Genomic DNA, 21,203 nt, shown 5'->3' with positions numbered 1-21,203 from the left:
TGCAGGAAGTGCAGTGCCAGCAACACGTCTCAACGACCCCCGTCAACGCCGTCGACAGCACAACTGACCTCCATCTGACTCAGCTTCTAGATGGGATCATAAGCAATAGCTAATTTATTTCTAATAGCTAATTAGGTAGTAATTAATTCTCTTCCAACTATAGTGATGTTCAACAAAGGTGTCCACCTCGGCGTCCACATCATCACTCCCCTCCTCGATACTGAGCTTGTCCTCAAGCTCGAAAGCGGGGTATAACGCCACTAATAGCATGAAGGGAAATTTCTGAATTCACTTCCCCCTCTTCCTCACCTTCCTTGTTATCATCAGACACTTTAATCCAAAACAGACATTTACACTTGTGACCCGTGGAATAGGATTCATCACAGTTAAAACAAAGACCATTGGCTCTCCGTTCTGCCATCTCGGCACGAGTCAGACGCTTGAAAAATGAAACAGGTGGAATCTCCTTGCTGATGTCCGGGGTCCTGGTCTTCGCCAAAGGAGGGCCTCCACTGCTGGTGTTGAGCTTGGTTGTGGTCCCGCCCCAATTCGTGTGCAGCATCCCCCCACCATGATGGAAGTACTGCTTCCGTTCTAGTGCCATGGCCATATTCATTTCAATGCCTAGGTTTTCAAGCTTCTGCAGTTCGATGTCGATACGGAGATCTTCGACTAGCCCTGCAATGAATAAGTCAACTTGTTGTTGTGGTCGGAGGTCCGAGGTTTGAGCGAGGTGAGATTGAAATTGGCGCTGGTAATCTTCTACAAAGCATGTCTATTTCAGATTTGCTAGCTCTCCTAAAGGGTTGTTGCTTAGGGGCGAGCCAAAGCGGATATGACAGTGGTCTCTGAACTGCTTCCAAGTCATCTCTGACTCTTCTTGCTCTACCTGATCAAACCAAAGTTGGGCTTTCCCTACCAAGTGGAAGGCAGCAAGGCCAACCTTGTCAGCCTCTGTGGTCCTTTGGTTGGTAAAAAAATTTTCACACCTTTTAACCCAGCTCAGCGGATCCCCTTCTCCAGAATAGGTGGGGAACTCAATCTTTGAGTATCGCGGAGTCATGATGCCGATGGTTAGCAGTTCAGGTCTGACCTCTGAGCCTTTAGAAGGGTCATACTCTGCGTTGGTAGGGCTGTCTGCAGTGTGCAAAGATCGTCGCCTAGCATCTTGAACAGTATGGGAAATCTCGGCAATCTGCTCCTCTAATCCTTGCTGGCAGGAAATGATCTGCTCCATGAAAACTTGCTGTTGTGACATCAATCTTTCCATGAAGGCCTCAAGTTTGGATGTGATAGGATCCGTGTCACCCATGACCGGTTCTGATACCAAGTTGATATGGTCCCGAGTATAGGATCGAGTCACAAGATCCGGATCCGTACTTGGTCATGCAATACGTAAGGGGGGAACGGAGGAGGAAAAAGACTCGTCCTAGGCAGAGTCCAAATCACTGAAGGGGGAAGGCTCATCCTAGACAGAGGCCCAATTACTTAATTTGTCTCTCCTCCTTTATTAATAATGACACTCATTATATAAGGAGTCAAACATGACAAGATTAGGAAAGACCAGCCATAAAGGAAAATAAGGAATCAAAAATTAAAAAGCTAATTAGGCCATTATTTATTTTCTACTATAGCAGTAGTTAAATTAGGTCATTATTTATTTTCTATTAATTAGGCAATAGTTAATTTATTTCTAAGAACTAATTATGTAGTAATTAATTTGCTTCCAACTATAGAAATGTTCAACAAAGGCATCCACCTTGGCATCCACATCATGGTACCACAAGAAGATGAATTTCAATCAAAAGGCTAAGCTCAGGATTCAAGGCAAAAATATGTAGAATTGGATTGCTGTTGGGCAAACATTACTCGTTCATGTTCATCTCCTGTAAGTTTTAACCAACGAGATTGTATAAAAGGGACTTTATCACTCCCCTGACCATTTCAAGTTTCAATAATTCCAAATCACAAGAGACATTTGTACTGGTAGAGAAGCACTGAATAAAGAAATTCATCAGATACATACCTTCATAATTTCCCTCTCAGTTTTGTACAGTGGATCTCTAGGAGCGTCTATGGGTGGCTCCGTGACATTGTAGCTTCCAAAGTTTGATTTTGCACACCGAATGTACTAACAAACCCAATAAATAAGTTATTAGTTGGGTAAGCAGTAAGCTCCAGTTTACACATGCTATCTGTACTGAATCATAGTTATGTTCCACACAGCGTTACAAAATTTGCAACTTTTTTATGCATACCTTTTGAGACATGGTAGCCAAAACCTTCAGAATTGAGTAGACAGCCGTGTCAAGAGGAGTAACATACATCTGCTTGTTGAAAAGCCACAAAGAAAATCACATCATAAAGGGGAGGAACAGGGCATCATGACCTACTAGAGACATAAAGATAGAAGAGACGATGCCTCTCGGAAGTCGTAGGCATTGTCATCGAGGTCGGGCGGGTTCCGAATAAAGAAGTCGCAGTGAAAGAGGCGGATCTTGTGGAACTCCTCCTCGTTGATACGGTAGTCAACGACGGTCTCAGACTCCCACCCTTGCGTGGACACGAAGCTCTCGATGTCGTCTGGCGAGTCGGCGGAGGAGGAAACGGGCACGACGCCGAGTATCTTGTCATACTCGATGTCATAGTCCCTCTTGTTATCCAGCTCCTCGACATCCTCCTATTGACCTTCGCAAGTGTACGGAAATGTCGCAAGTAATAATAAAAAATATCGAATCCACAGGGACTAGAATAAGCACTAAAGATGTCTCAAAACGAGTTAGCTAAACAACCAATCAATTGATTTACAAAGTCTAAGTGTAACTATGAAATGTAAACAAAGAAATGAAAGAATAAGAAACAAGAAGAAGGGCAATAATAAAGGTATGTTATAGGAGTTTTGGTTTCTTTGTAATGTTATTCAATGTAATGATTTACCAAATCTTATTTCTCAATTGTCCATCATTTGTAGAAGGTTACCGGTTCCCTCTTGCAATAGACAACCGGCCTAGGACTGAAATATATCTAAATTCGATCAATTAGGAATAAACCCTATGTTGTCCTTACACGGACTTGCCTGTCACGTGCGTCCCTCGGAAAATCAACATAGAAATCCACTACTTCTCAACCTCATTAAGATATAAAGATTAATACATCCAATCTATCCTACCCTCTTGAAATACCTAATTTCTCTCTCAAGATTACCTCTCAAACGTCCTTACACGGGCATGTTCCTGTCACGAACGCCCCTCGGAAAATCGAATGAGAAGCAATCCATACAAGATCCACAAGATATTCAAACATTCAATCAAGCATGGTAATTAAGCCCTAATCACAACAATCCACAGAAGAAAGAATAGATACAAAACAGCGCAAAATCATAAAAATAGGAATCTTGGCAAATCCACAAGAGTTTACATCAAATATTCATTACAAATACTCCCTCCATCCTAGAACAAGAGATCTAATCCATAGAACAAGGAAAGAATCCAAAAGAAGAAGAAAAGATAAACATCTTGATCCCCAAATCCAAGAAAGAAAGGGAACAAAAGATTATCTACGATGAAGAACCGTCTTCGGATCCAATCCTTGCTCCTCGGAGTCGAAATGTTGAAGATCCACCCTTAGAATCGTTGGAAGACCCTCACAAGAAGTCACGAGTTCATGCTAATTGGCACAAAATCAGAACCTTTTTTGGTGTTGTTGCTCAAAGACTGGCACCATTGAGTTGGTGAAATCACAAAATGGTGGTGCTGGTTTAGAGAATTCATAAGCTATTTGGTGTTGTTGTTCAAACACCGATGCCACTGTGTTGCAAAGATCACAATATGGCAACATCATTTTGGTGCAAGTTTTAGAGATCATCATTTTTTTTGGATAAATAACAATATTGTGGTGTTAATTTTCAAAGATCAAAAGTTTGTAATGCTATTGTTCAATGATCAGAATAATAGTGGTGTTAATTATCAAATAATAGTACCAAAGTGACAATTGATTTGCTGTATTTTGTTCGACATGATAGTAAAAACATTGTAACAATTTACTATAAATAAATTCATACATAACACTATTAAATAAACATTTAATAAAAGTAATAACAAACAACTCTAATATAATTAACAATACAGTTATTACGACAATTACCAATACATTATATGACAAGCACAGGACTGCTATAACCATAACTCTGCTGTATCATTTCAAACGTGCAGTAAATATCTATCCACTAAAAATATATAAGTCACATTCATACATAAATAAATTCACAGTTACAATCCCTACCAAACTCTTTTTGTTACAACAAGATGAATAATTAAACTAAAATTTTTGAAAAGATGTCCGTCAAAATTGATATTGATACACCCATTCTAATTTTTATTTTTTTTATTTTTGCTTATTTGAAATCTATATTCAGATCATATATAAGATATCTAATGTATTACATTGTAAAAAAGTTACAATTATTGTTGTAAATAGCATAAGATATTTAGTATTCAAAATTTGTCAAAATTGCACATTAATATTGTTTTCGTTTATTTATAAGTTGACTTCGTGTTAGGAACAATCAATTGTAACATGTAATAGAGACTTAGTTGTCAATAGGTGTTGGAATCTTAAGGTTATTTTTGGTGTGATCAACTAAGTTTGGTTAGGTTTTGTTATGTTTTGATCATTGTGTCTAAGTGTACAGGAGCTTAGGAGCACAGAAAGTCGAGCGGAAGACGCGGCTAGCGAGAAGGACAGCACGGAAGAGAGTCGACGGGCTCCACTACAAGAAAATCCCTCAGGGATATCGGTGGAACAACAACGGTTTTAAGCAAAAACCGATATCTTTGAGTATTTTACACTGATTTTTCCAAAAACCGGTGTCTATGAGCGCAAATTTTCACTCATAGACATCGGGTTTTTAGGCGATGTCTATGAGTGTCTTTTTTCGTTAATAGACATCAATTTTAACAGCGATTTTTAAAACCCGGTGTTTATGAATCAAAATTCTGGCGGACTTTCTTAGCACACTTTCTTTTAGCTTCTCCTCGCCCACCATAAATCGAACCCTAATCCTCAGGCGCCCATCCCGCTCCTCAGGCGCTTTCTTTTGCCTCCCGCTCCTCAGACGCCGATCCCAGCTCCCCCCGCCAACTGCACTCCTCCCCAGCCCCCGGTGCCGTCCCGCAAGTCGAGTCCCTCCCACTTACGCGATGTACCCGTACTCGAGCGCCAGGCGCTCTTTCTCCGCAAACTCCGGATCTGCTCTGTGCTCTTCGACTTCTCTGACACGCTCAAGTTGGCCCGCGAGAAGGAGGTGAAGCGGCAGACGCTGTCGGAGCACGTCGACTTCGTGCAATCCGGCTCCGGCCGGCTCAATGAGCAAGTACAGGAAGAGCTCGTCCGTACTTTAGACGTTAATAACTTCCGCAGTCTCCCTCCGGCTTCCCATGAAAACACCGGCGTCGAGCCCACCGACCCGGAGGAGGAGGACCCCTACCTCGACCCCGCCTGGCCTCATCTCCAGCTCGTCTATGAGCTCCTTCTCCGCTACGTTGTGTCGTCCGACACCGATACCAAGGTCGCCAAGCGCTACATCGACCACTCATTCGTGCTCCGCCTTCTCGACCTCTTAAACTCCAAAGACCTCTGAAGGAACGAAGATAACTCCTCCTCACCAGTCACCGGAGTTCCGTTGGAAAGACTATTGCTCTGCAAACATATCCTTTTTATTGTCTCTAGCTTGTTCGCATTTGTTTTGTACATCGATTTGTGTGTTTTGGCTCTTTTCCGGAGCGCTGGGTTAGGTTTGAGGCCGATATCGCAAGTGTAGGCTGGATTTGTCTTGGTGCATCGATTGGAAGAGATGGTCGGAGGCGGAAGCAGGAGGCACGATGGGTCGCTGAAGATCAATAGCACTAACGTCTTCGCGGTGCTTGAGACTCTCAAGAAGAAGAAGAAGTCGGACAAAGAGTCGAAGAGCAAGGGGGCGTCTAAGAGCCAAGGGAAGGAGCAGGAGAAGCATGTGTTTTGGGCCCTGGCGCCTCTACCGTGAGCTGCACGGAAGGACCAGCTGCTGAGGGAGCAGTGAAGATAAAACCCATTCGAGGTATGGCTTCTCAAATCTCATGCATCCGACTGTTTCATGTTGGTTAGCGGTTAAGGGACATAGACCTCTTAATCTGTAGTATCAGGTTCTCCAAAGCTTAGTTCTGCTGAAAATTGGAAGTTATTGCGATGCAATGTTTAGCTTCCTACTACAAGTTGCCAGTCTTACAACGTTCTGCTGTTGATCTTTCTTTGTAGTCTGCAAAATAAATTTTTCTTTAAAAAAAGAGAGGTTATTTGTAGTTTAGAAATAAGCCTCTTGTTTATTTAATTGCGCTTTTAGTTCTATGCAACATCTAAGATAATATGATTGAATGGAGATCTCTTCTCATAGAATGAGAATTATCAACTTCTGAAGATGTTTGTGTGTTTTAGTAAATATGTTAGCTGAAAATGTTCAAATTAAACAGATAGTCCTAATCATGTTTGTTGTACTTTGCAATGGCTGCTGTCTAGCATTAGCAGCCTACCTTGTAATAGATTATCACTGATGATAAACATAAAACAGCAGGTCAAAATAAATAGAGATAAGGAGAAATGTGGCTTCAAATGTTATATTTTAAGTAAGTAATGCCATGAGCTTATGTTTACCACAGTGCCTGCTCTTTGATGCAACTCTATAGACACTTTTCATTTTTCTGTTTGAACTTCAATGTATCATAAGTTCAACTTCAAAATTTAATTAAGTCCAACATGACTTATTAGTATCCAACATAGCGTTCAGACTTTTTCTATGCAGGTTATACTTGCTCACTTACGGATAGTGTCGTCTTTCAGATACAGCAATTGAATATGGTCAACCAAACATTGCAGCTTGATTTCATGCTAGATTGAAATTTTCTTTTATTCATTGTAACAATATACTCCAATGTTGTTTCCTATAACAATTATCTATCATGATCTTTGTAGGATTGTGAGCATCCTCTAGCCCCACGTCAAAAAATGTATGTACGAGTTCGTTTTTATAGATCGGGTTGGCGTATAAGACAAGGCAAGCAAGTTATATTGTTGAAATTTTTGTTACTACATTTTTTAGCATGTTTAGTACCCCTCTCGTACTAACTATTTTCTCGTCTTATTTAATGAAGGATTTTCTTTTTTGGCAAATTTGTTTAGCCGAAGACTTTGCTTGACTAGGTCTCGTCTTTAATGCACACTGTTAGAAGCCATCTCATTTACTCAATTAATGTCTCCAATTAAAAACTATCTTGGCAGGAATGATACTTTATTAAGTTTATACTGGACAACATTCGACACTCAGCAATCAGTTATTTCCAACTTCCGCTTGCGTTCTGATTCTCTGTATTCAGCTGATGGTTTATTTGTTCAAGACTTCTTTTCATTGCCGAGAAAGATTATCCATTCTGTATGATTAGAGTATAAATAAGCAAAGATTAACAGCTAATGTTACTTTCTACATCAAAGAGTAGAGCTCCTGACCAAACATGTTTTTTTTAAAAAAAAAATTATTTTATTTTTGGTGGCATCTTTGATCAAAGTCTTGATATGTGAAGCTTTCTATTGCAGTTCCTGGTAGGGACGCCTGTGAAATAACAGTGGTTCATCAAGAAGACGCTGGCCTCAACGTTGAGATGGCAAAACTGACATTCGCCAAAGGAATATGGAGCTTTGTGAGTAAGACAAACAGTGCTTTGCGTGGCTATTCCTCTCATCCTAGTCGCTCAGTATTAGTCCCTGCTCTTCTTAGACTTATTAAGAAGGTAAGCATTATTAGCTGGTTAAGGGACATAGACCTCTTAATCTGTAGTATCAGGTTCTCCAAAGCTTAGTTCTGCAGAAAATTGGAAGTTATTGTGATGCAATGTTTAGCTTCCTGCTACAAGTTGCCAGTCTTACAATGTTCTGCTGTTGATCTTTCTTTGTAGTTTGCAAAATAAATTTTTCTTTAAAAAAAGAGAGGTTATTTGTAGTTCAGAAATAAGGCTCTTGTTTATTTAATTGCGCTTTTAGTTCTGTGCAACATCTAAGATAATATGATTGAATGGAGATCTCTTCTCATAGAATGAGAATTATCAACTTCTGAAGATGTTTGTGTGTTTTAGTAAATATGTTAGCTGAAAATGTTCAAATTAAACAGATAGTCCTAATAAATTTGGGTTTAGTCAATCCACTCGATTATAATATAATAAATTTGTATTATATGTAGTACTGGAGAAACTTGATTATTCTATTGTAATGCAATATCTGATTCTGGACAGAATCATGAGGTGGATAGACGAGGAAGAAACACCGCAATATCTGATTTTGGACATGGACGGTAAGCCTTCTTTCTTGTTGAAAATAATTATTATCAGGTTCAGATGATATCAAATTAAGGAAAATAGTAAAATAAAAATAACCAGTTTTTGTACTTTTGAGCACAGGAGTGACTTCCATTGACAGTGATGGGATTCGCATGCTAGTAGAACTCCACAAACATGTAGAAAGAAGAGGCATCAAGGTATAAGTATGGAATCAAATTAAAGAATATAGAATCATGTTGTCTGATACCAAATATGACTAGAATGCATGCCCTTTACAATCTGTGAGAATAAGCCATTTCAGGACTAGCTTGATTTTCCATTTGGTGAAATGGGAGATTATGTATACCTGATTTCATTTACAGGGACTTGAGCAACAATTCATTTGATCCTTCAGAGTAGTAGATTCCTACTCTGTGTTGTTTGCTATGAAGAAGTGTGTACTGTAATCATGTGTGAACTGTGGATATTGTAGATTTCAGAGTCAAAGTCATCAGCCTGCATTAAATTTAGCGTCCAAATATTAGATGCTAAGTTGTTAAGATTAAACCTCAGGAGGCCCTCCTCACCTTTTCTTGCACATGACCTTTCATAAGACTTCAACTCCTAGTGTGTTTAGCATTTGCATTCCAGATTCATTACATTTCATGTGCAGTAAGCTTAGATTCTTTACCACAAATAAATTCTTAGATTTAGTGTTTTTAGAATGTTTAGGTTCTGTGAATTGTTAGAGCGTTATTTCCATTGTAAACTTGAATTTTTTTAGAATGTTTAAGAAAGTTATCTATGCTGTCAAACAAATTTTTAGAGCATGGTTTAAGAAATCACAAGGTTACTAAATTGATAATCAAATCTTTATTGAGTACAACTTGACAAACTAAGCACCATCAATGTCTATGCTCCATTATGTTCTAGCTTGATGGAGAGAAGTAGAATAAATAGTTATAGACTTCAATATTCATCCCAAATTGCCTATCTGTTATTTTATGTATGGGATTTGTATCTGATGTAATTTTACTCTTGGTATTAATAATATAATTCCTTATTCTTAGCTGAGTTTCAATTGTTAGAGATGAGTAGCTTTTGTTGTTTGGTGCAGATGTTCAATACAATTTATGTAAATACTAACTTGACGCGGTTGTTTCTTTCTTGTTGGTTAGCATACCAAGTTTGTTAGCACCTAGCCCATGCCTTGTGCTTTTACTAGTCTTGCTTTTGCTGATCAAATTACTGGGTCTCTTGGTACAGTCAACTCTTAATGGTTCAACATCTAATCTTGCGGACTCCTCAAGCCGACCCTATACCACATTGTTTTCTGGCCAGTCTGCGGCAGTGCCTTGGTTCCATCCTTCTGGTTAGACATTCCTACATAAACTTTATTAACATATTCATGTGAAATTTTGCTTGTATGTGGAATTTTGATTATGGTTTGTAAAAAAATAGGTGGTCTTCAAGGATTGCATAATATTCATGGAAGCTTCAACCTGCCAACTGTGCCTGGTTCGCTTGCATCCAGAGAGGTCGCAATGGGTGTTGTACCATTAGGTGGTGTTCAGCAACCAGGAGGAAGCATTCCTAGTGGATGGTTCTCATCAAACAATCTTTTGGTTGCATTATCTCAGGTCTGGCATGAGTTTATTTCCACATTACTTCACTGCATCATATGTTCCTTTGAATGTGTTTTATAGTATTGGTTCTGGATTTTTTTTCATGCAGATGCCTCATGGCTCTGCTGTCACAAATAGAGAGGGTATTAATGTTGTTGGAAATCATGCTTTTAGTAGTAGTAATATTAATGGAGTCACTGGGTCAATAACTGGTATTTCCTCAAGTTCAGCTTATGGGAATCGTAGTTCTGTTCCTGGTTTGGGAGTTTCTCCAGTATTGAGTAATGTAGGGCCAAGACTTACAAGCTCTGTAGGCAACATTGTTGGCAGTGGTAACATGGGAAGAAGCATCAGTTCTGGAGGATTATCTGAGCTCGGTTTAGCTTCACGGGTAAACTTAGATACTATGCACAGAGCAAGAAGGATAATGTTGGCACCAGTAAGAAACATATTTGTATATTATCTATTACCTTTTGATGTTGTAAGAAGAATAGTTATGTGTAATTTGTGGATACCGACTTGATGTGCACAATATCTATTATCTTTTTATGTTGCAAGAAGAATATTTATGTCTTGGTTATATGGATATTGACTTGGTGTGTTTAGATACATCGGTGCATTTTTATTTGTGATTTTGTTAGTGAATTAATAATATTAACTTAATTTTATGATTTGCTTGGTGATAATATTGGTTGTTCACTATTTTGGAAATCGAATTTGTGTCGTTAAACAATATTGATATTACATCGGTTTTCCACCGTTGCAAAACCGGTGTCATTAACTAATATTACATCGGTCGTATACCGCTGTCAAAACTAGTGTTATTAACATATAATATTACATCGGTTTTACACCTGATGTCGTTAAGTGATACTACACCGGTTTTAACCCGATGTCTAAAATGGCAGACCTTTTACATCGCCTTCATAGACATCGGTGGAAAACCGATGTCTATCAGGGTTTTTGTTGTAGTGCTCGGAGTGTCCAAGGGTCGAGATGTTGCGGAAGAGTACACCGATAGACGAGAAGGATGTGTGTGACATTCGAGGGACAAGAAGCCGGAGCAAAAGCCTGCTCGAGGAGAAGGCCGAAATTGGGTTCGGAAGAGCCTTATTTCGGTTGGCCGAAATCACCCAGGCGAACGGAACAACGAAAGAACTAGAGTGGAGCTAAGGAGCTGCTAGAGGCGCCTTCAACAGGAGTTGGAGGCGCCTTTGCAACCTTCAGGCAGAATGCGCCTTCAATAACTGAAGGCGCCTTCGACCAAGCAATCTGATCGTTGGCGGAAAGGATAAAGTTTTAACTTTTGCCTCGCTGGAGAGGCCTTCCAGCCCTATGGAAGGCGTCTTCAGCTTGCGGATAAGGTTTTTCAGGGGCTATAAAAAGACGCCTGGACCTAGGAAAGAAACAACAACTTGTGTATTGATTTCCTAGCAATAGTCTGAGCTGTTAACGAGTGTAAGAGGCTTCTCCGCCTTCAGTGAAGGAGACTTTTTAAGAGCTTTCATTTGGCTTGGATTAACAACCACCTAAGTTGTAACCAAGTAAATTCTGGTGCCTCTTTTTTTAGTTTCTTATTGTTTAATTTTATCTTTATGCTATTACTGCTAACCTGAGTTGAAAGATCGAGAAAGGTATTTTAGTGTTTCAGGCAACTCAACCCTCTCCAGTCGGCCGACCCGAACCAACAATAGAGTGGTAATATTCTAAAAAAAGACGAATATCACTAAGTTTCTCATGAGGATATTCTTAAAAGTCAGATGCCTATAAGAATAAATGAAAAAAAACTAACATAACTATTAATTTATACTAAAATACAAACATAAACACAAATATCGTATACTCACTACTACTTCAAAATTATAAGTTGGAGAGTTATAATGGTTAAAAGTCATTGTATTTGTGTTAATAGACAATAAGTGAAAGTGTATTCTATCACTGGTAATAGGTATAAAAGTATACCTAACTCCTCCATCTTCCATATCCATTTTTATGAAGTGTTGTGGAAGTCTTCCACAAACATTTTGATGTTGACTGTAATTGTGCATAAATATATAATTAACCAACTAATATAACATATTCAATTATGATATATTACTAGATAATTTTAGTTCCTTACAGTGAACCTAGATAAAGAATATACAGACTTGTTATATGGCCTACTAGACGAGACCCTCCTAAATAGAATTGAACAATAGATATCAATTAGCTCACCGATTGTAAAAATAGAACCATTTACACTATATAAGAAGGAAGTCATATAGTTGAAACAAAAAGGTGCATCATGCAAAACAAATTTGAAAGTAGGCCTCGAAGGAAAAAATCAATCGTAAATTATTAAACGTGTAACATAATTAAATAACTATGTAATGAGGGCTTGAAACTACCATACTTTTTTTTTTCAATGCATAAAATAAGTAGACAACATCTTCATCTTATTTTTTTTCTTCTTAGGAGTCTTAAATTATTTCTTGGCATACTATCATTAAGAAAAAACACATATAATTAGTAATTAAAATCAAAATACTTGATGTGAAAATACAATCTTACAACAATGACTCCCAATCTCATTTTTGTTAAGCTTAACGATCCTTGTTGCCTTCTTATTGACCTCTTCTTTAGAATTACCTTCAAAATTTGAGATACTAACTCTTTGTTATTGCAAATTATCCACATCAATTTTTTTTTTCTTTCCCCGATCCCCTTCCAAAACAACTTTTACTTCTTTTATAATTTTTCAACATTGCTTTTTGATACCTCAATCAATTGTACTCCTTTCCATGTCATGTTTATGGAAGGATCGAAGATTTCTGTCTTACTCCTCTTCCTCTAAGGTACCATCTTGAGGCATATAGGACTATCAATAGTAGCATCTCTATAATTATAGTGACTTCGGTCACATCTTCTCCTAGTCCTAGTTTTAGAAAGCAACTAGTTCAAGATGAGGATCCACTACATGGTCACTTGGTTCAGACTGGATAACTTTATCTTCTATCATTTTAAGTAATTATTTCACCCTTTTATTTATTTGAATATTTTTTTATTATCAGCTCCTTGATTTAGTTTTGATGAATAATGCAGTTACGACATTCACTATTACTAGGGTATCTTGCTTCTATATCAAGTAATAATAATGTCTCTGATGGATACGAAAAATCATCGAGATAAGGAAGATTTTCAACTAATGTATTTTCAAAAGGAGTAGGGACTAGCTCAATAATAACTTGTCAAAAAAATAAAATTATTTAGAAATTGACAATAATTTAGAAATGAAGAGGAGCCTTGGCGTAACGGTAAAGTTGTTACTATATGACCAAAAGGTCACGAGTTTGAATCCTGTAAATATCTTCTTATGAAAAAAATAAGGTAAGGTTGCATATAATGGATCCTTCTGTGGGACCCCAAATGACAGGAGCTTCGTACACCGAGTTACCCTTTTTTTATTTATAAATTGACAATGAAATAAAGTTATGTGAAATTCTTGATATTTACCTCTCTAGATGAGATTTAGCTCAACAATGCCCTAACCTTACTAATATATATAGGAGTAGTCATCCACTTATTTATTCATGTCTATTCAATATTATAATATGATCTCTGATTGAGACATGCTCCAAAAATCAAACTTATTTCATAAACTAAGTATTACATACATACTAATGCCATCCATATAAAAAATCAAATTGACTAGCAAAAAATAATTTATAGCCAAAAGACCCACAAATCCCTTTAGGTAAGGAAGTGAGATGGTTGTTTGATATATCTTAGAGAAATAAATTGATCAATAACTTCAACTCAATTGAATCTACCTAGATTGTCAAAAACCTGAAAATCCCTTTAGGTAAGGAAGTGAGATGGTTGTTTGATATATCTTAGAGAAATAAATTGATCAATAACTTCAACTCAATTGAAGCTACCTAGATTGTCAAAATCATCAATAATATCTAGAAGATTTATAGGAATCTTATATGTAATAGAAGAAAACAACACACAAATAAATATATATACAAAATATACAATTTACAAAATACTAAAACATCATCATTTACTTCAATTCTATAGGACTATATTTAAAGCAACTCAATTTTTGATCTAGTAGGTTCTTTTTTTTTAAAAAAAAAATGAGCAAGAAAGAGGTCACTGTATGCATTAGTTGAATTCATAGGAACTTAAACATCTTTGTCTAGAATACCAAGCAATAGAGACACATCTCTTCTGGTGAAAGTAACTAGAACACTTGAAAATCTAAAATATTTGAGACGTTGAATTCCAACTATGAAATATATTCACCAATAGATCCACAATTTACTTAATATCTTATATATCTAAAAAAAAATAGTAAAAGTGGACTGTTTAATGATATCTTTGTGTGTATCGTGTAAATGAACAGAATCATGTTGCTTTCATTTACTTATTGTACAACAAAAAAAAATATTAAAGTGACCTAAAACAATAGTCTATTGGAATTTTTGCCAACACCTACAATTTTAAAAAATAAAAATTAATAAATGAAAAACCAAATTCTCACATTCCTATCAATTTGATGATGCACAAAGTGTGGTTACTCTAAGTACCCTGGGTTGATTTTGATACGATCAACCAAGTTAAGTTAGTTCATGTTTATTTTTTATGCCTTATGTCTAAATGTGCAAGATCTTAGGAACACAAAAAGTCAAGCGAAAGACACAACGGATGAGAAGGATGACATGGGAAGTAAGTCGACAGGCTAAGTACATCCGAGTAACGATAAACTATGGAAGAGTATACTGGTGGAGCGAGGACATGCACAGCAATCCGAGGGACGAGAAGTCAGGGAGGAAACCTGCTTAAAGAGAAGACTGGAGTTGAGTTCGGGTGAGCTCAATTCCGAACAGCCAGAGCATCACCCAAACGAGCATGGGAAAGAGATTGTTCAAATGAATACTGCTCGAGACGCCTCCAATGGCTTTGGAGGCGTCTTAAGCTTCGGTAGAGAAGTTGTCACATTCGAGACCCGAGGTGCCTCAGATGTGCCTGAGGCGCCTAGGATAAAAAAAGCGCGAAGGCGCCTTGAGCGAACTCGAATGTACCTTAAGCAGAGGTGTGAAGGCACCGCCAATCATCATGAAGGTGCCTTTCAACGTGGCAGAGACGTTGGTAACTATGCCATTAAGGATAAAACTTTAACCACACTAGAGGCGTCTTGGATCCTTTTGGAGGTGCCTCCGAGCCACATCAGCCAACGGTAACATCATCTCAGGAGACTATAAAAAACTCCTTGGAGTTTGGAATTTAACAACAATCATTGTATTGATTTTCCTAGCGTGTTTTTTAGCATTCAAAGTTTGTAAGAGGCTACTCCGCCTGCATGAAGAAGATTTTTCTTAGTGAAGCATATAATTGTCTTGGATTAACAATCACCTAGGTTGTAACCAAGTAAATCTTTTTATTCTCTTACTTTATTTTTGTTATTGATTTTAATGTTAATTATTTGTGCTTAATTAATTTGACTATCCTTGCTAAGTAAAAGTAAAAAATTAGATTAACTTATTTTCAGGACTATTCACCCCCTCTAACCAATCTAATACAGTCTATCCGTTATAAGATTTTAAAATTGATAAAACTCTATGTCACGCCCATCAATGAATTTTGATAAAAAGTTATCGATGGATTTTCATATTTCAAGAAAATAGCGTGGTGGTTAAGGACAATGCAAACCAATACAAAATCAAATCAAAGGAATGCAAGTTAAAGTGTGACAAAGTCTAAACATGTGTAAGAGATGGGGACTACAATAGAAATGTGAAACATACCTGATCGAGAGGTTGAATTACAATACTAGGTCAGCGATCCAAGATAGGAGAGAACAGAGATGACCAACATCAGGATACAGAATGAGAAGTCAAACTAAACCCTAAACTTGAATGGGAGAGGGAAAGATTATCAGTAGATCCTAAGTCACTTTCGGCGAGCTGATAGATCTACGTGGAGGGTTTCGACTTTTGAGGAAATTGTTTTCGACGAGCTAATAGAGAGAGAGGAGATTTATTTTCTGTGAACTGGGAGAGCGAAGAGATGTCGAGATTGTATGCATCCGAATCAAATAATTTTTTTTTATTTTGAATATGTTGCTCTGATGTTTGGGAATGGGACAAGCAATTGGCGAGAGGTGTATTATCGGAAATAAATGCACTTTTTGAAAAATAACAACTTTAGTGTGTTCTTTAATTAGGAATTCTGAAATTTTATATATGGGCTTTAGTTAATTACCGAATATCTTTTTGTACATCTACTTTCTTGATTTCTTTTAGAATGTTGTTTCACAGTAAATCAACACAAAGACCATGATCAGCTGGGAAGCAACACGCGACTTCTATGGGTCTCATTTGTTGTTGTCTCCTCAACAAGCGCGAGGCCGCCACACGTCTTCCTTATTAGGCATCCATGCGAATCCTCTCCAATATACTCGGTGATTTCTATTTTTAAAAAATATATAAAAAAATGTTTAAAAAAAAGATGGGCTTTGCATTGGGGGCACGTGGGTGACGTGTAGCAGGGGCCACCAAAAAAAGTAGGCATTGATTACTTATTTAATTTTTTTTTTTGAAATCTAATTTTTTAAGGAGAGAATTAAAGATATTTGATATTCAACGAATTTATCTATAAATATTTACTTAATAAAATATTTAATTATAAATTTTAAAATATTTGAAAAATGAAATATCTGAATGATAATATGAAAATCAGATAAAAATATCAAAAAAAGGAAATGGAATTATTAGTTCCGTTTGCACCGTGGATGGCATTAAAAGCTATGAGCTGCCTTTTGTTCTCAAAACTTTATTTTTTGTGGCTTAAAGATTCCTTTCACACGGTCGCCGAGGAAGAGAGTCGTGTGGAGATCGTGAGTCGTCCACACGCGCATCCGACTGAAAATGATCTGACTGTCCACTTGTCGCCCATCCAGTCTCTCCCCTGCCCTTTTTATATCCCCGCGTCCTCACCCTTTCATTCCCCACCCATCATCCTTCGCATCCTTCGAGCGAGAAGACATGCCTCTCGAAGCTTCCGCGGCCGCTGCCTTGGACTTGGAGGAGATCGGGAAGGAGCTCGCTCTGATTCCGACGTCCCCAGATCTGTCTTTGGGCCGTCAGAAATACGCCGATGAGTGCGAATCTGCCATCAATCAACAGATCAAGTCGGTTCTATTTCTCTCTCTCATTCATTTAACCTTATGTTTATTGTAATATTTTTTCCCTGCGATCGTTGATTCATCTTTTCGATGAAATTTCTTTGTCATTTATCTTCTCGAGATAAATGACCTGGGATCTCCACAATGCGAGCGAGTTCTTAGCTGCCTTGTTAGTTAGTTGATAGTTCTGTTTGACTTACCTTTCGTTTGTTCTGTTCTTTAAATTCCTTCTATGAGAAATTTAATTAGATCAATCTCAGTGATCTCGTCAACATTGTTCCATTCGCAGTGTCGAATACAATAATTCCTACGTCTATCATGCCTTGTTCGCTTACTTCGACCGCGACAACGTTGCGCTGAAAGGCCTCGCAAAGTAAGTAGGCGTTTATTCTCTATTTTCATACATGTGTTGTGATTCTTGAGTATATTTGACTTGCTTTTGCTCATTACAGATTTTTCAAGGAGTCAAGTGAAGAGGAAAGGGAGCATGCCGAGAAACTGATGGAATACCAAGTAAGTTACAGATTCAAATTTCAAGGTGTTTGTTATTGTCTCTGAACTACGACAACTGATTCTAAATCTCTCCGTGATCAGAACAAGCGAGGAGGAAGAGTGAAACTCCAGTCTCTTGTTATGCCACCGTCTGAATTCGATCATCCCGAGAAGGGAGAAGCATTGCATGGTAAGTTCGAATCTGTGCATCAGCACAAATCTACTCTGTCGTTTTATGTAACTGTTGCATATAAATATTTGTTTCGTCCATTCTCCTCAATATCGATGAACTCTATCCTCTTATTACTTATTCATTGATGATGTTCCAGGAGAGAGACTTTTTTTTTTTTAAAACAACGATGGCGACTATTCCTAAATTTTTACAATTTAATGTCGGCTCCACGAATCCTAATATTTTCATTCGGAATCCTAAATTTTTACATCGAGATTGAATTATTTGATTTTGTGCCATTCCATTTTTTTTTTTATTTTTTTTACTACTCTGCTAAGTTTGATCAAACCTTGGATTTTGTAGTCTTTGGTGACATTGTTTTGCTTTGTTTCAGCCATGGAATTGACTTTGGCTCTTGAGAAGTTGACGAACGAGAAACTGATTCAGCTACACAATGTAAGTGATACTGAACCATGGTCCAACTAGTTAGCGTTATCTCATATTTTAACTTTTACATTGTCTTGAAATTTAATCCAGATTGCTGAAAATTGCAACGATGCTCAACTGGCTGACTTTATTGAGAGTGAATTTCTCGGAGAGCAGGTGACATAATTATGAGGATGGTTTAGCTGATTGTCAACTTTGACACAATTGTTAATTTGTTCAGAAAAATTCAACATAATTTCACCAAAATCAACAAAATTATAGACAAAAACCTAGAATAAGATTGAAAGGTCAAGATAAAAAAAGAAAGCAAAAGCTTTATTTCCAATTTCAAATCTCCAGTAACCAATCTCTATACCGCTATTAGAATACTATTGGAGCAAATAAGTAATAGCAAACTTATGAACCTGTCAAACAACAAGTTAGAAAAATCAAATTTGCTTGCTGCTGCTGAACTTTGTAATCTTCATCTCATTTTCAGGTGGAAGCCATAAAGAAGATATCTGAGTACGTTGCTCAGCTGAGAAGGTTAGGGAAAGGACATGGTAAGGATTCCATTATTAAGATAATCTCTAGATGTCTGTTTTGAATTGTTGTAGATAACTTTCAGATGTCTTATTTGCGATTGGGTATTATATGCAGGGGTTTGGCATTTCGACCAGATGCTCCTCCATGAGTGAGATGCTGTGGCTACCTAAAGTGTTGAGGTCCTGATCAGTTACATCTGTCTCTAGTTGTAGGTTGTCATTTGCTTCTTTCTGTATGTGTAATCTTTGATGCTGTCGAAAGTAGAGAGCAGAACCTGACGGGGTTTCTGGAGGAAATAAAATTTGATGTATGACGTCGAGGTCTAGTCTCGATTGACTATGAAACTTGGTTCAAGCATTCGCAATCAACTGGATTAACACGGCATGTTGGAATAAACATGTGCAATTGTGGGTTGTTGTCATCACTTGAAAGGGTTGACCTCATGCCATGGATTTGGGATCCTTCGTTCATAAAAAAAGTGGATCAGGGGATGGATCACTTATAATTACGACTAGATTATGGCTGTGATCCGACCATAATTGGTTATGATCTCTCCCTTGGTTCACTGTCCCTAGATTATAGTTTGGGTTGGGGCGAGTGGTCGGAGGCCACCTCCCGCTTGTCGCCCGACAGCTTGGCCACTTGCCCATCGCTAGCGACCTCCGAGCGGCCTTTGGTTACCCGTAATGACCCATCATAAGAGAAAGCTTCGTCAGTAACTTCCAATAAAGCTGGTCTATTTTGCGATAGGATCATATATCAATAATAATATAAGCGGATGGTATGTCTTCAGTAGACCTAGGAGGAAAGCCGCTCAAAATAGGTGGCAATGTTGATGGGTATTGTGTTGGAGTGTGGTCAGATGTGTTAGAATCGTTGACATCACTAGAGAGAGGGTGAATAGTGATTCACTTTGTTTCAATCAATCGACCGTGTGCTCATTTGCAAAAGTTCAATATGCAGTGGAAAAATAAAAAGAAATAAACGAAACACAAACATAAATTTGAGTTTTTTATGTGATTCGGAAACCCCCGATTCCTACTCTATGGCCTAACATCCTAACATAAATATCACTATTCTTTCTCCTTGTCCAGAAGCGGAGAAACCTTTTATAACAATATGTTCTTACAAGTAACATAAACTAAATACAAAGATAAAGTTGAAAATAAATACAATTTAAATAAACTATTTTTACAAGAGATATTTTGCTTTGCTCGTTGTTTGTTTCTTTGAATTTGCAACCTAAAGTATGGAATGCAGAAATACGTTCCCTCAAAACCTCTAAGAACTGTCCAAGAATAGATGCTTTGAAACCTCCACAAAATCCTCTTTTCTAGGGTTGTTATAGTGACTAAATCATCCTAACAATCAACTCTTTACTCTCAATAGTCAACCATGTGCTCAAATTTGAATATTGCTTTTGTTCTACCAGTAGAATTGTCAGTAGACTATATAAACCATAATAGTCGGCTGATGCGTCATTGATCAAGTTTTCAAATGAACTGTAAAATCTTTTATTCAATCTACAATGTCATCAGTCGAGTCCCTCACTCGACTTATGCAGAAGTCAATTACTAACACCCAACATTTGATTGCTCACACCATAAATCCCCTTAAATTCCAAACTAGTTATTTCAAACTCATCGGTCGATTGTCATTACCATAGCAGTTAATTGATACCTTTTCATTCTTGTCAAGGCTAAACTCTCATCCTTGCCCAATATCTGATTGACTTCAACCTATTAAGACTTCATCTGTCCAAAATCCAATTAGCCTTGATCTTCTACGACTTCACTTGCCTAGTATTCGGTCAACCTGAACCTGTCAAGACTTCATCACTGTCAAACATTCAGTCCTCTTTGATATGTTTGGATTTTTCTGCTCATGTTTAAAATCTGATCCTCCATGACATGTCAGCATTTCACTTCTTGTTTGGCTCATCATGACATATCAGAACTTACTTCCACATACCTAACATCCGGTCCTCCATAATTATTAGGACTTTTATCCATATGCTTAGCATCTGATCCTCTATGTCTTGTTAGAATTGTTGGATCGTAAGCGTTTGATAGAGGGGGTGAATATCGATTAAAAAAAATTTGAGAGCAAGTACGTAGCAGAATGATTAAACAAAAAGAAATGACACAAGTAAATTTACTTAGTTCGGAGTCTGTGTCGACTTCTACTCCAAGGCTCGCACGCAAGGGTGCTTTCGATGGGCAATTCACTAGCAATTCGAAAATGTTTACAACTAAAAGTACACGAACGCTAAAAAAAATAAAACTGACAAGATAAAGAAGAATGAAAAAGCAGAGTGTTGTCAGCAGCGTCACAGGAGCACCAGAGATCGAATCGTTCGTTGTTGTTTTTTTGACTCTAGCCTTTACCCTCCTTATATAGGAGGTTCGGAGCACCTGGATCCTTTCGGGCATCCT

The 21,203-nt window shown here is 37.6% G+C and overlaps 4 protein-coding genes across 4 annotated transcripts; 3 read left to right on the top strand and 1 right to left on the bottom strand.

The window, feature by feature from the left end:
- Nucleotides 1-1,865: 1,865 nt before the first annotated feature.
- On the bottom strand, nt 1,866-3,840 carry LOC121999748 (PLASTID TRANSCRIPTIONALLY ACTIVE protein 6, chloroplastic-like). Its single transcript, XM_042554388.1, has 5 exons — nt 3,721-3,840; nt 2,423-2,680; nt 2,259-2,327; nt 2,027-2,131; nt 1,866-1,886 (listed from the first exon to the last, which is right to left on the bottom strand). The coding sequence occupies exons 1-5, from the start codon at nt 3,838-3,840 to the stop codon at nt 1,866-1,868; spliced, it is 573 nt and encodes a 190-aa protein (XP_042410322.1).
- Nucleotides 3,841-4,014: 174 nt separating this feature from the next.
- Nucleotides 4,015-5,638, top strand: LOC121999747 (serine/threonine protein phosphatase 2A 57 kDa regulatory subunit B' beta isoform-like). The gene is made up of 2 exons (XM_042554387.1): nt 4,015-4,020; nt 5,027-5,638. The coding sequence occupies exons 1-2, from the start codon at nt 4,015-4,017 to the stop codon at nt 5,636-5,638; spliced, it is 618 nt and encodes a 205-aa protein (XP_042410321.1).
- A 213-nt stretch (nt 5,639-5,851) lies between these two features.
- LOC121999746 lies at nt 5,852-10,495 on the top strand. Its single transcript, XM_042554386.1, has 9 exons — nt 5,852-6,036; nt 7,309-7,409; nt 7,621-7,814; nt 7,862-7,953; nt 8,313-8,371; nt 8,478-8,554; nt 9,603-9,708; nt 9,798-9,976; nt 10,071-10,495. The coding sequence occupies exons 1-9, from the start codon at nt 5,852-5,854 to the stop codon at nt 10,482-10,484; spliced, it is 1,407 nt and encodes a 468-aa protein (XP_042410320.1). The 3' UTR covers nt 10,485-10,495.
- A 6,461-nt stretch (nt 10,496-16,956) lies between these two features.
- On the top strand, nt 16,957-19,136 carry LOC122002708 (ferritin-3, chloroplastic-like). The gene is made up of 8 exons (XM_042557984.1): nt 16,957-17,138; nt 17,422-17,505; nt 17,585-17,645; nt 17,727-17,814; nt 18,191-18,252; nt 18,334-18,399; nt 18,722-18,785; nt 18,883-19,136. The coding sequence occupies exons 1-8, from the start codon at nt 16,993-16,995 to the stop codon at nt 18,918-18,920; spliced, it is 609 nt and encodes a 202-aa protein (XP_042413918.1). The 5' UTR covers nt 16,957-16,992; the 3' UTR covers nt 18,921-19,136.
- The last annotated feature ends 2,067 nt before the right edge of the window (nt 19,137-21,203 follow it).

The sequence above is a fragment of the Zingiber officinale genome, chromosome 7A (genome assembly GCF_018446385.1).
Source record: "Zingiber officinale cultivar Zhangliang chromosome 7A, Zo_v1.1, whole genome shotgun sequence".
Taxonomy (NCBI): domain Eukaryota; kingdom Viridiplantae; phylum Streptophyta; class Magnoliopsida; order Zingiberales; family Zingiberaceae; genus Zingiber; species Zingiber officinale.
The sequence above is the reverse complement of the archived record's forward strand: the minus strand, read 5'-3'. Positions and strand labels throughout refer to the sequence as shown.